Genomic DNA, 15,052 nt, shown 5'->3' with positions numbered 1-15,052 from the left:
TTTGGGTGCAAGGCTTCCCCTTTAAATCCATCCGATGGAGGTGGCGACATTCACTTCCTTCGCTAGTTCCATCTACCTGGAGCCACGTTCAAAATGAATGGACTTTTCTCCGTGTGTGGGCAAGTCCGTTCATTTCAAAAGTCCGGCGGACTAGCACACAGACGGGCGGATTGTTTTTTGAGTAAATTTTGAGTCAAAACTTCTTTCTAAGTCCGCCGGACTTTTGGGAAGAAAAAGTCCGCTGGAGCCCACACACGGACGGATTGTCCGGCAGACTCTGGTCCGCCAGACCAAGTCCGCCAGATAATCCGAACGTGTGTACGCAGCATAAGAGCTGTGAAAATGTGGAATAGACTCCCTCTAGAGGTGGTTCTGACCAGCTCAGTAGATTGTTTTAAGAAAGGCCTGGATTCTTTCCTTAATGTATATAACTGGATGCTAATATATATACATTTGTTTTACTTCTTTCCCTTTTATTGGTTGAACTAGATGGATTTGCATCTTTTTTTCAGCCAGAATAACTATGTAACTATATATCGTACACTTTTGGAAAAAAAACAAAAATGAATAAAGTAAAAAAAAGGAGAAACAGCAGGCTGATGAGTTCAATTCTCTGCCGCTCTGCTCTTTCCTCCTATCATGTTTGGTGTTAACATGTGAGAATTTCAGTCCACCTATTTTCCCTCCCAGGCTGAGCTCTGCTTTACAGTGTTGGTGTGCGTGTGTGGTAGCATTGAACTTATAGGTGGGATCTTTTTACTTCAATGTTTTACCCAAACCTCCTTTACAGTGACTGATAGACAATGAAAGAGTAGTGTAGACTAGACATTGTTCCGGTCTTGGGGTCCTGCCTCTTTGATGGTCTCAAAAGAAGATATGCAATAGATAATAGACTTTGGGGTGAGTTTTGAGGTGAATCCAGCCCAAAAGTACAGAGCCAGCTGTAAAAGTTGGGGTAAGATTTTACCCAGAGGCAGACCTCCTTTAAAGGAGAAGTCCAGCCTGAGCTCATTCAGCTGGGCTTCTCCTATGAGTCACAGGAGTGCAATTCTCTGCTGACGTCACCAAGATCAGTCCAGGCAGTGGGTCATCCCGACTTTGGAAGTCTGGATCTGCCAGGTGTCTGGACTTTCAGCGACTTTCAGCGAGCCACAGAGACGATGAGACGGCCACTTCCTGCCCCTCCACATCTCAGCGCTCCAGTGAGCATGGAGGAGCAGAGCAGGAGAGACGCTGATTGACAGTCAGCTGCTCTCTGCCCGGGGAGCTGAGAGAACCAAGCCATTGGCGATGTTCAATGGCTCGGTTATCAGTGAAGAGACACCGGGGGACAGATGTAGCATCAGACCGATGCTGCATCCACCTAGGTAAGTACGATTCTGCAAAAAAACAGGATTCCCATACTTTAAAGTGGCTGATAGAAAGTGAAAGAGTACTGTAGAATAGACCTTGTTCTGGTCTATCTGGTTCCTATCAGGAAAAATAAAAATAAAGGGGGGGGTGTTGCTGGCCGCGGAACAGGATGGCAACGTGAGAGCTGAGCTCCTCTCCCCAGAGACATACAGCTGCACACAGCGACTTTCCAGCGGGGTTTTTCACCCCAAAAATGGAGCGGTTCACACACCACTACCTCGGGAACCATGGCCAGGAAAAGAAAAGAACACAGGAGACACCAGAAGCTGACGAAATTCGTCTCATGGCAGATGCCACTAGGGGCCTGATTAATATAATCCATCACGCAAATCTAGATGGAACACCTTCTCTGCTGCTGGCTTTGGAAACGGAAATAGGAATTAAATTGGATACATTGGGGCTATCTTGCTAAGGTACTAAAAAAGTTTGGTTTCACAGGTACAATATTTCCTGCAATTATAGCTTTATATTTCAAGCCTTCTGCCCAGGTCTACATTCAGGGGTACTTTCTACTCCATTTAACATCACAAATGGAACTCGCCAGGGGTGCCCACTTTCACCATTAATTTTCAATCTACTCATGGAACCCCTAGCTAGTTACATACGCGACCCCCAGCCTACGGGGTGGCACAGACAGGGGCAAGGCGCAGACAACATGGCTCTTTCCTGAGTGGCTCTGTCATGAGTGATGCACAGTTTCACTGCCGCAGTTTAACGAAAGCAGGTTAACTAAAGCTGGATGAAGATACAAGAACACTGCTCCACTCTGCAAGACGACAAGCAAACCAGCATTTGACATTTATTTTATATCAAGTCAGATTCCCACTCTCTATCCACTAACATGCTCCCCATTCACTTTCTTCTCACATCGGTGTCTTCTATCCTCAAATTATCCTTACTCTACCCCTCCTCTCTACCCTGCAGCATGCACATATCACCCAACTCCTACCCTCTCTCTACTACTTCACCCATCATCTCCTGCATTTGCTTTACCCACATGCTGACATAAACTCCAGGGCCACTAGACATGTGCACTCATGTACATCCCACTACCATCTTGCCTTCCTTGCCCTCCTCCTTCTCCTAGTCTCAGGTGACATGTATCCTAATCTTGGTCTGATATTTTCCAACTGTAAGCCACATATCCACTACCCTTCCTTCTCTGGCAACCACTTCAATCCACTCAGTTTAATTTCTATCCCATTTCTTTCCCAAAGCAGCCCACCTATCTCACGCTCTCTGTCTGTAACAAGCTAACATCTATACATGACCGCTTCATCTCTCATGGCTTTAACATACTCGCCATAACCGAAACCTGGCTTCAAAATTTTGTCTCAGCTTCTCCTGCTGCCCTCTCCCATGGTGGCCTCCATTGGACTCACTCCCCCAGACCCAACAGACAGATAGGAGGTGGAGTCAGATTCCTTCTATCCCCACAAAGCACCTTCCAAATCCTTCTTATCCCTCCCTCTCTATCCCTCTCTTTTTTGAGAGTATTTGTTTTTTTCTCCTATTTCTCTGAGGATTGCAGCAATTTATCAGCCTCCAGGACCTGTACCATGCTTTCTTGATGACTTTGCTGCCTGGCTACCCTACTTTCTCTTCTCTGAAATACCCATGATCATTCTTGGTGACTTCAACATTCCTGTCAATGTTAACAGCCCAACTACAGCTAAACTTCTTGACTTAACCTCATCTTTTGACCTAACGCAATGGACACATACTTCCACTCACTCCAATGTTAATACCCTTAACCTTGTATCCTCCCATCTCTGCAACCTTGGCAACCTCACCAACACCCCCTTTTCCTCTATCTGATCATAACCCTATTAGTTTCACTGTATCCTTGCCTCCAACCACCCATCTCTCCAAGCAGCAAACAATTACTTGTAGGAACCTTTGCCACTTTAACCATTCTCTTCTCTATTCTTCTACTGACCACCTATTTGACATAATCTCTCCCCTGTCCTGACCTGGCAGACTCTGTCTACAACAGTTCACTCTCATTATCACTAGATGCACTTGCCTCTCTAACCACAAGTAGAATCAGGCCCCAACCATTACAACCCTGGCAAACTGACAACACTAGAAATCTCAAGAGATATTGGGAGTTATTTACTAAAGGAAAATCCACTTTGGACTGCAAGTGCACTTGGAAGTAAAGTCGCTGTAGATCCAAGGGGGACAAGCAAGGAAAATAAAAAAAACAGCATTTAGCTTGCACATGATTGGATGATAAAATCAGCAGAGCTTCTACTCATTTCAGAACTACCCCTTAGATTCAGAGCGACTGCACATCCAAGTGCACTTGCAGTGCAAAGTAGATTTGCCTTTCGTAAATAACCCCCATTGTCTAGTTCTTGAACGACTGTGGTGTAAAACCAAATGCCTGCACGACTTCCCCTTATATAAATCTGCCCTTCTAAAATACAATTCCTGCCTCCATGCTGCCAAACAAGCCTACTTTGTCTCTCTTATTAATACGGTACTTTGTCATCCAGTTCCCGTCATCTCTTCTCAACCTTTAACTTTCGTCCCCCACCCTCTACCCACTAACTCACTCACTGCCCAAGAGGTTACTAATCATTTCAAAGACAAGATCAATGCAATTTGTGAGAACACCTCCACTGTGCATACATCTTCCCCACCTAACATACCTTGCCAAACAGCACATTCAACACTCTCCTCTTTTGAGTTGGCTACTACTGAAGAGGTTACAAAACTATTCTCAGATGCTCACCTAACCAATTGTCTCTTGGATCATGTTCCGTCACAACTACTATGGTCAACCTCTTCTTCTATTCTATGCTCTCTCACTCACATCTTCAATCTCTCCCTCTCTAGTGGCACCTTCGCCTCCTCTCTAAAACATGCGCAGATCACTCCCATACTTAAAAAAAACTCACTGGACCCCACCAATCTAAACAACTTAAGACCCATCTCATTGCTCCCATTCACCTCCAAACTTCTAGAACGCTTAGTCTACAACCGTCTTAGTGCCTACCTCAGTGAAAATAACTTTCTTGACCCCTTACAGTCTGGCTTTCACTCGCAGCACTCCACCGAAACTGCCTTACTAAAACTCACTAACGATTTACTAACTGCTAAAACCAACAGTCAGTACTCCATATTCCTACTATGTGACCTCTCTGCGGCCTTTGATACTGTTGACCACCCGCTCCTTCTTAATAAACTACATTCCCTTGGCCTCTGAGGTTCTGCTCTAGCCTGGTTCCCTGCCTATCACAGCGCTCCTTCAGTGTCACCTACAACTCTGTCTCCTTCACTCCATTGCCCCTTTCTGTGGGGGTCCCACAAGGTTCTGCTCTTGGACCCCTTCTTTTCTCTATCTAGACCTCCTCCCTTGGTCACTTGATAACCGCCCCCTCACCTCACTCCTTCAGTCTCTTCTCGCATTACTAACTTACTAACTGACATATCACCATGGATGTCGTACCACTTCCTTAAACGAAATCTCTCTAAAACTGAACTATTAATATTCCCCCCCTCCGTCCCCCCCTTCATGACTTTTACATCAAAATCAACAATGCAACTATCAGTCCCTCCCCTCACACCAGGGTAATAATTCTAAATCTGACTTGTCATTTCAGCCCCAAGTCCAATCATTGTCAAAAGTTTGTAGAATTCACCTCCGTAACATCTCTAAAATTCACTCCTTTTTAACAAATGACACCACCAAGCTCCTCATTCACTCCCTTGTTATCTCTCGCCTTGACTATTGTAACTCCCTTCTCATTGGCCTGCCTCTCCATAGGCTATCCTCTCTTCAGTCTATCATGAATGCTGCTGCCAGGCTTATCTATCTTACCAACCACTCAGTGTCTGCCAACCCTCTCCTCCAATCCCTACACTGGCTCCCAATCTCCCAGCGAATTAAATTAAAAATACTAACAACAACATACAAAGCCATTCACAACTCTGTCCGAGCTACATCACCAATCTTGTCTCCAAATATCAACCAAACCGTCCTCTCCACTCGTCTCAAGACCTCCTACTCTCAAGCTCTCTTATGTCCTCCTCCCATGCTCATCTCCAGGATTTCTCCAGAGCCTCTCCCTTCCTCTGGAACTCGCTACCTCCACTGGTCCGGCTATCCCCTACTCTTGCTACCTTCAGGTGATCCCTGAAAACTCATCTCTTCGGGAAAGCCCATCATGTCTCCAACAAATCTTTTACCACTTCCATCAGCTTATTCTCCACAGTTACAACCTTTTGTACCACTTGCCCCACCCTATTAGATTGTAAGCTCTTCTGAGCAGGACCCTCTTAATCCTCTTGTATTTTATTGTATTATAACTGCATTGTCTCTGTAGGTTGATCAATTTAATTTGCATCAAACAATGTGACATTCTTTAATTCCTAAAATATTACCCAGTCAATATCAGTATAGATATATTCAGTATGATATTTCTCCCCATTGAGATCCAATGTGTTTGCAAAGTGTTCCTTTATTTTTTTTGAGTAGTGTAGATAGAAAGGTGCAATATTTTTTATTGTTTCAAACTTTGTTTTTATATTTATTCCACTGCTTCCTGGTTTCTAGCCTAGGCCAACATGATATAATACATCCCAAAAGTCTTCATAGACATTTTTTCCCCTTTCATCTGGAGGAGAGGCTTTTTTAGTTAAGCATACCCTCCTGCCTGTATGCCTGAGCTAAGGGCAAATGGATGATTTATCTGCCCTGACTTAAGATGGCTGAAACTAGAATTGCTAGGGGGCTGTTTTCCAAAATGATTTCTTAAGAAAATAAAACCTGAAGACATGATAGGTTGGGTGATTTTGCTTTGAATATTAAAGCTGAATTAACTACTTGCCTACTGGGTACTTTCACCTGCTTCCTGCCCAGACCAATTTTCAGCTTTCAGCACTGTCACATTTTGAATGACAATTGCGTGGTCATGCAACACTGTACCCAAATGACATTTTTAATCATTTTTTTGAGACAGGTAGAGCTTCCTTATGGTGGCATTTAATCACAACTGTGGTTTTTCTTTTTTCCTAAAAAATGGAAAAAGGCCAACATTTTTGAAAAAAAAATAACATTTTACTTAGTTGGTGCTATAAAATTTTGTAAATAATTAATTTATTTCCTTCCCTGATGTTCGCTGATGAGGCTGCATTGATGGGCACTGATTGGTGGCACTGATGGACACTAATAAGGCAGCACTGATGGGCACGGATAAGGCGGCACTGATGAGGTTTTACTAATATGTGGCACTGATGGGCACTGATATGCTGCACTGACGGACACTGATAAGGCAGCACTGATGGGCACTGATAAGGGAACACTGATGGGCACTGATGAGGCTGCCCTGATGGGCACTGATATGCAGCACTGATGGGCCTCACTAATATGTGGCATTGATAGGCAGCACTGATAGGCATCACTGTTGGGCACGATGGGCACAGATTGGCAGCACTGGTGGGCACTACCAGGGCTGCACTGACCATCAGGACATGGACGATTAAAGCTCTGATTGTCAGTGCAGATGCCCCCTGTGTGGGTTTGCTGGTTTTTGACTTTTCTCTCTTCATGCGCTGAGGGGAGGATTGCCGATAACTGACAACTCCTGTTTACATTGTGATCAGCTCTGATTAGACACAGCTGATCATGTGGTAAAGAGCTGTTATGATTGGCACTTTACCCTGATCTGAGATTAGTCAGAAGAACACAGTGATCACAGATCCCTGCCGATACGTGCCACAGGGGGCATCACAAGCATGGGAGAATGTCATATGACAGCCTCCCCGAAAAATGTGGCTATTCTGTAGCCATCATTCGGCTATATTGTGGTTGCAAAGGGGTTAAATACACTTTTCAGTTTGTGGTGCTTAGATGCAGTTTAGTTCAGCTTTAACTAGTGTGAGTTTGAGAAAGAGAATTGCCTGAACTTTTTAAGATGGAAGTGAGACTGAGAACAAGGCGATAGCAGTCTCTTTCTTACTACCCTTAACTGTAAGTGATGCTATACTTAAAGTATATCTAAACCTAAAAAACCTAAGAACAAAACTGTATTATATTTCAGCTTATCAGTCCTTAGATGTGGTGGCTTCATTTGTCTTCTTGTACAGCTCTGTAGTCCACAGAAGTCAACTGGTCAGGGCTTATAACATTGTTTGAGAGTTTATAGCAGCATTGTCAGCTCACTGGTGTCAACAAAATTAAATTAACTTTAGTCATGAAGGAGCTAGCAACTCCATAGTAGATGTAACATGTACAAGATTGTCAAAGGGGATATAGTAAGAAAATCAACATAGAGGAGGTATGAAAAGCTGTAATGTGGAACTTGCTCTATGGTTGAACCAATTAAACCAGGCAGACCAATCCTTTTCTGCCTTGAGCAATTTACCTTCAGCCAAAGATTGAATTCATTCATAGCCAATGTGGATGTGGGTTAGAGTTATCACTATTCGTGCCTAAGCCTGTAGCCATGTGACTCCTATTATTTTGTGTGTTTTTTTGTTATATTTAATGTTTATGTCATGGCTCCCCCCTGGCTTTGCCCCTTAACCATAGCAACCTGAGAAGTTCATCCCCCCCCCATGGGCGGACTTGTGGCAACCGTAGGGGTTTTTCACCATCCTTGCCCCTCTCACTCCACTGCAGACACTTAGTTCAGTGGGGAGGAGCAGCGCACACAGAGTTACGTGGTGCGCTGGTTGGGAACTGCCTGCTGTGTAAGTTTTTTTTTCTGCGCGCGCGCGCATTCCGCACCTGCGCAGTAGCTGGGGGGACATTGAGAAGGAGCGCACAGTTACGCTCTGATCACTTCCGGGTTGGGGGTATGTAAGGCGCTGCGGGAATTTGATTTCCAGAGCGGCGCCATGGTGGATGAGACACACACTTATATGTCACCATCTTAAAGGTGATACTATCACTGTATCTCTATCCCTTTGTTTCTTATATTTATGTTCTTTAACTTTAGCTTGTCTGCAGTGATGACCCCAGTTGATATATTTTTATCTTTTAAAAAAAAAATTCAATTAGAGCAAATCTATCACCAATTTTGCTGGTCTTTTTACATTGAAGATCTGTCGGGTCATATACAATGCAGTATACCCTCTAGTATTTCTGACAAAGTTGGGGTAGGTTCTGCTTAATGGTTATACTCTTTAGCTTCCAGTATCTTGTCACCTAGCTATACAGACCATGGACCACTGGGTGTCTTTTCTGGTGTGATAGACTTTATATATCTATTTCCTAACAAACCTAATTTCCCAAATCTTTCTGTCCATGGGCTTTAATATACTTCTATATATACTTACCCCAAACGGATTATTCCATTACTTTTTTATTCTAGTTTTTCCACTCGTAGTGCAGAGTCTCTCTACCTTTTGCACCCCCCGTGTCCGCCCCCAGGGGGGGCACCCCAATTTTGGGTGTCTCGAAGTTGGTCGCTCTGTTTGTTGAGGGGTTTGGGAGATCCAGGGGTGAGTCATGACGTTTTTATTATGATTATCCTTGGTTGTATTTCCACTTATGTACTATTATGTTTCTATTATGATTATTTCTGGCTGTATTTTTATTTATGTACTTATGGTCATAATTTTTTTTTTTTAGATTATTGTATATATTGAAAAATCTATATATTATTATTATTATTTTATTATTTTCTTTATATACATTAGATTTGTAGGTGACGTTCCCTGAGGAAGCGGCTTTTCTAGTGCCGCGAAACCGGTCGGATTTATACGTCATTTCTACACTCCTGCAAAAAATCCCGCCTTGTTGGGAATTTTTCAAACCACCTTTGTATTTATTCTGTCCTTTGAATGGATTGAGTAAATTTTGTCTGTTTTGATTCCTGTTTTTTGTGTATATGTTTTTCTACTACCTGTGTGTACCCATTTATAATAAAATGTGATTGTATTTTAATGATTACTTTTTGATTATTACACGATACCGCAATAGTCCCTACTGTTCCCACTAAACTATTAGGAAATTCGCTTTCAGAGCTTTTTCCTATTTGTTTGAGCTTTATGCTCAGTTTTTCTACAATGTTTAACTATAGCTAGCCTAGCTGCCAGTAAGATGTCTTAAGAAGATGTCTTAAGAAGTTTTTTGGTAGGTAAGGATGCCAAGCATGATGGGAGGCCTGTCAACACCTTAACACACTAAAATGTTCTATTATGACTCGCAGTAGCATGGATTACTCATTATCTGTATGACTCTTTCCTAAAAGAAGAATCTAAACTGTAAAAATTAAATTGCAAGTGGGTAGAGTTTTTTGGTAAACAATTTTGTAAACTGCTTTAACTGTATCCTAGCAGTTATTTTCTTAGTGTTTTGTACATGGGGCACCTTTGTTTGCTTTTAAACCTTGGGAGCTGACATTTGGCTTGTGTAAGCAATGACATCCAGGGGGCTCCTCCTCTGTGCGTCAGCCTTTTTTAGAGCTCCCATCTCCATTAAAAGGCAGACAATTAGAGGCCAGTTTTTACTGAGTTCTTGGAATATCTTGTCTCAATTGGACCCAGAGTCACCCCGTGCCTGCCTGTGTCTTAGGGAGATAATTCCTCTCACTGTCTCCTCTAAGGCCTGTGCAAGGCCTCTAAAATACAGCAGAGTATGTAAAGTAAGTGTAGTGGACTGCAGCCAGACCAGAAGTAATTATAAGAGGCATGCCTGTGTGTTTTGAGGGCTCCACCTCTTTGTCAAGCCTAAGGCTGCAGTCCACGGTCATTGATGTGCTTGAACACCACATATAACCTGGATATCAGTAGTGTTCTATGGAATTTGACACAGACAGAGGCAAAAAGGACCCACTATGACCATTATATTCCACTACATGCACTTTTCATATGGTTCTGAGTTAGTTGCCAGTTGTCTTGTGCTATTTACCTGACCTAATATGGTGCACCGGGTGTTCTTCTCAGCTTTTACAGGTCCTACATCTGCCAATTCTCTGTGCATTCCCTAATAATGATAAACATATTTATATTGATTTTATCTTGCCATTTTTCATTATTTAATACATGTATGATATCCACTACACTTAGATTGTGCACTTTGAGGTGTTTTATCTGCCATTATAGAGATCTTTTCAATCACCTGGATTTGTGGCATTAAGGTGTTTCCGGATTGAGCAAGAACGTATCCTCACAAACTATAAGGATTTGTGTATCAACCATATACTACAGACTTCTCAAAACCAGGGCTCTCAAACTGGCGGCCCTCCAGCTGTTGCAAAACTACAAGTCCCATCATGCCTCTGCCTGTGGGAGTCCTGCTTGTAACTGTCAGCCTTGCAATGCCTCATGGGACTTGTAGTTTCGCAACAGCTGGAGGGATGCCAGTTTGAGACCACTGCTCTAGACATTTGTATATTTTTACTCTAAATTCCCATATGCAGTTACGAGCTCTAGTTATCCCTGTGTACCATATTACTCCCTATACTGCTCTAAGGTCTGTCACTCTTCACAGCCTTCGTTGTCGTATGTGTTCCTAGTGGAAACAGGCACAAGTTTCTGGTAAAAATTACAAATCAGAAGAGTTGCATCAGACCTGTCAAAACATGCGTAGCAAGTGGATAGGCCTGGGAGTCCAGTTAGGTGCTTAATTGGTATCTAGCATTAGTGCTTGAAAAATAGAGGACTGGCTGTTGATCTCACACCAAAGTAACACTCAGCAGCTAATATGGTCAGCAAAAACATCTGAACAACATATTACAGAGAACTGAGTACATATGGAAGTGCTTTATGTTGTTAGTGTACTCGTAGACATGAAGAACTATTCTCATTACAGCATTTTTAAGTTTAATCTGAAGGTTTGCATTTGCTCAAGGTTAAACATTGTATATCTAAAGTCAATACCCGGCTGAACAATTTTTAGACAAGGATCAATCATTTGAGATACCCACAGACATAAGATGAAAAATCACAATAACAAAAAGTGATAACGTTTCAGAATTCTGTTGAATGAAAAAAATCTGTATCGGAGATATCCTCAGTCTGTCAAGTTGAATGTTTGTATTCAGGGTCCTGTTGGCCATTTGCAGATAACTGAGGATAGTGGAGTTGTGCTTGCATTTTTCAACTGAGTTTATGACTAGAATATGTTATGATCATGAACATTCATGTTTTTTTGTGGTTTTATTACCATATCTCCATTAAATGTCTTTAGTTAGCTTTAGGGTAATTATAGACATAAAGCACTTCAAATGAAAAGAATAGAAAGACCAGATTGCTTCCTTTCGTAACCTGTTAGTCCTTAAACATATCAGGCTTTAGGCATGATGCTGTGGAAAAAATAAATGGCAGGAGTCCAAGGCAGGGGATTCCTGTATTTAAGCCAAATTATTTATGGTGAAGTGGGCTAAAAGTAAACAAAAAGCTCACCCCTGCACCCTAATTGTGCAAAACACAATAGATACTTCTTAAAACAGAAGGTAGCATCATGCCTTATTTTCACAAAAACTTGAATATTAGGATATTGAGTGTAATATGTAAATCATTCCTTATTTGCCCCATGGCCAACTGTTTAGAACTGTCCAGAGCTGCTGGTTTGTAGTACACACGGTCAGACATTCAGACGGAAAATGTTCGATCGGACCGTGTTGTCGGATAATCCGACCATGTGTGGGCTTCATTGGACTTTTTCCATTGGAATGTCCGACCAACAAAGTTTGAGAGCTGGATATAAAATTTTTCCGACAACATGAACTGATCAGAACTTTGTCCGATCTTTTGTAGAGAATTCCAATCGGACAAAGTGCCATGCATTCTCAGATCAAATTACAAGACCAAAGCTATTGGCTACTAGCCTGAACACAGTCCCGTTGTAAGTAAATAACGTCATTACATTCCGAACGATCGGATTTTCCGACAACTTCGTCCGACCGTGTGTATGCAACACCAGTTTCGGACAAAATCCGACGGATTTTGTTGTCGGAATGTCCGACCATGTGTACAAGGGCTAACACTACAGAGGAATTTAAAATACCCATTCAAATATATTATATATCTGCTGCTCATGGAAGAATGTGAATGTTGAAGAAGTTTTTATGAATCTGCAGCCCCAGAATGGAGGAGAGAAATGAGAAGTGGGCCGCGAGAGAGTAATAACCCTCTTGCCTGGTTCTTCTTTAGCTGTATTGAAAGGTAGGCCCAGACCAGAAGGTCCCTGCTCTCTGGTGGCCCACTTCTCCTATCTCTCCTTCATTCCAGTGCTGCAGATTCAGAAAACCTCATCAACATTCATTACATTTTCGTTATGAGCAACTCCCAATCTATGGATGGCTAAAGAGGAGGAAAAAATGTATTTTCAAAAGAAAAAAATATTTATCTATACATTTTTAGTACTACATTTAGTTTGATAAAATCATAAGTGAAAGCGGAGTTCCACCCAAAAATGGAACTTCTGCTTTAAGGGAGGTGACCCCCTGACATGCAGCATTTGGCATGTCATTTTTTTGGGGGGGAGCCGGTACCCTCTCTTTTTAGGCGGTCCCAGCTCCCACTTCCTCCTGGCACACCACGGCACCAGAAGGGAGATCACCCTTCCCTCTCGCCAATCATCTAATACAAGTCACAGTTCCCAGATGATTGCTCGGTCAGTCACGACGCGTGTCGTGGCTCGCACATGCGCAGTGGGTGCCCGGCTATGAAGCCACAGCCAGGCACCCACAGTTACAATGCCGGCGTTGCAGAGAGGAGGGGGAGATAAGTGGGGCTTCATTGCCCTACATCGTTGGACCCTGGGACAGGAAAGTGTCCGATTATTAAAAGTCAGCAGAACTCTGTTTTAAGTTATGCACGCTTTGTATGCCAAAGTTGTATCAATGCATGCTGCATATTTTATGAAAAGCTTCTTGAATATCAGTATTTCTAAAACTATATATGAGAGGGTTAATCAATGGAATCATGACAGTATACAAAAGAGATAGTACTTTGCTGGAAGTTGATGACTTCCCCCGTGTTGGAACCACATATGTACAAAGAAGAGTAACAAAATATATTGACACAACTGTCAGATGGGAACTGCAAGTCGAGAAGGCTTTTTGTCTTCCAGTGACCGTAGGGATTCTTAAGATAGTGAAAAAAATATAACAATATGATACAATGATGAACAGAAAGGGGAACACTGAAGGAATAGTAATACTAGTAACTTCAATTTGTACAACATATGTGTCTGAACAAGAAAGGGCCAACAGAGGAGAAAGATCACAGAAAAAATGGTCAATGACATTGGCGCCACAGAAGTTTAAATTCGAAATTGAGACAACATATTTTATGATTGCAGAAAAGCTCACTAACCAAGAAGATATAATTAGTTTTAAACAACATAAATAGTTCATAATAGTATTATAACGTAGAGGGTTACAAATGGCAAGATATCGGTCATAAGACATCACAGTCAACAGCATAGTATCAAGGCCCAAAGAGGCACTAAAGAAGTAATACTGTGCTAGGCAGCCTGTAAAGGTGATGATGGTTTGTCGATCCACCAAAACACGGAGCAAGATTGGACTTATGCTGTTGGTCATTATAATGTCTGATAAGGAAAGCTGAGTGAGGAAGATGTACATTGGAGAGTGCAAGTTTCTGATTGTAGCCACCAGAACTATGAGGAGAAAGTTCCAACTTGTTGTAAGACAGTAAATGATGAAAAAGAGAATGAAGAGTAAAATGTTGAGAGGATAGAGATTATGAAATCCCAGAAGATGAACCTCAGTGATCATGGTGAAATTGTTCTGAAGCATAACTTAAGACAAAAAGTCTTTCAAGTCTTTGGATAAGACAGGTATTTTCGGTTCTTCATAAGAATAAGCCAGAGTGGTATGCTGCTTCCCTTTCGCAACTGATCATCAACTGCTTCAAATTTAAAAGTATTAGCAGTTGACTAAATTAGATGGACGTCTGTCTTTTTCAGTCTCAGTAACTATGTAGCAAAACATTTTCATCTCTTCATCTGTAAAGGTTAACTGGATAAAGCCATATTAAAATTCTTACTTGGAGTCCCAAGAAATTAATACAACAATACAGCATTTCACGTTGGATAAGATAGCCTTTGGAGCAGATTTAGTCAGTCAGATAACAGTATTAGACTATTTGCTTTGGGATACCATTGTTAAACATAAACACAGAAAAAATCAAAAGCTTACTATCAAATCTGGTTGAGGTAAGGGAATCAAGAGATCCATGAGATCCATTGCTTACTAAGAACATGTGCATGAAGATCTATCTGATCTGTAGACAATCATTCAATTCACCAATCAGGATTTATTCATAATTCTGTGCAGTAGAAACATAATCTGTTTTAACCCTTCTCTACTGTTTCCAAAATTTCAGAAAGTCTTGACTATACATACAGTACACTATGTAAATTTTTTTTTAAGAATGCTGATGTTTTAAAAGGAAATTGTAGAAAAATAGTTATGGCAATATCCAGGGTTCTACAGTTGAAGAGGGAAATTATGTAAATGCTGTGCTTAGGTTGATATATTTTACAACAAAGTGTCCATTGAATTAATTTAAAAATGTAGTTAAATCTTTAGGTGCCATAATAAGCACCCTGGCAAAGAAATATAGTGCTATAGGGGTGTGGTGGTTTACGTTCAAAGATGTAAGAAAAGTGTAGACCTTTTCTAAAGAACATGGTGCTTGCTAACTACAA

At 41.7% G+C, this 15,052-nt stretch overlaps 1 protein-coding gene across 1 annotated transcript; it reads right to left on the bottom strand.

The window, feature by feature from the left end:
- Positions 1-12,989: 12,989 nt before the first annotated feature.
- Positions 12,990-14,606, bottom strand: LOC143964025 (olfactory receptor 11L1-like). Its single transcript, XM_077473742.1, has one exon. It carries the CDS (start codon positions 14,136-14,138, stop codon positions 13,215-13,217), a length of 924 nt encoding a protein of 307 aa, XP_077329868.1. The 5' UTR covers positions 14,139-14,606; the 3' UTR covers positions 12,990-13,214.
- Between the last annotated feature and the right edge of the window lie 446 nt (positions 14,607-15,052).

The sequence above is a fragment of the Lithobates pipiens genome, unplaced genomic scaffold, assembly GCF_037356315.1.
Source record: "Lithobates pipiens isolate NorthernLeopardFrog02 unplaced genomic scaffold, aLitPip1_a1.2 Scaffold_8, whole genome shotgun sequence".
NCBI lineage: Eukaryota > Metazoa > Chordata > Amphibia > Anura > Ranidae > Lithobates > Lithobates pipiens.
Note: the sequence above shows the minus strand (reverse complement) of the source record. Positions and strands in the feature narration are given on the sequence as shown.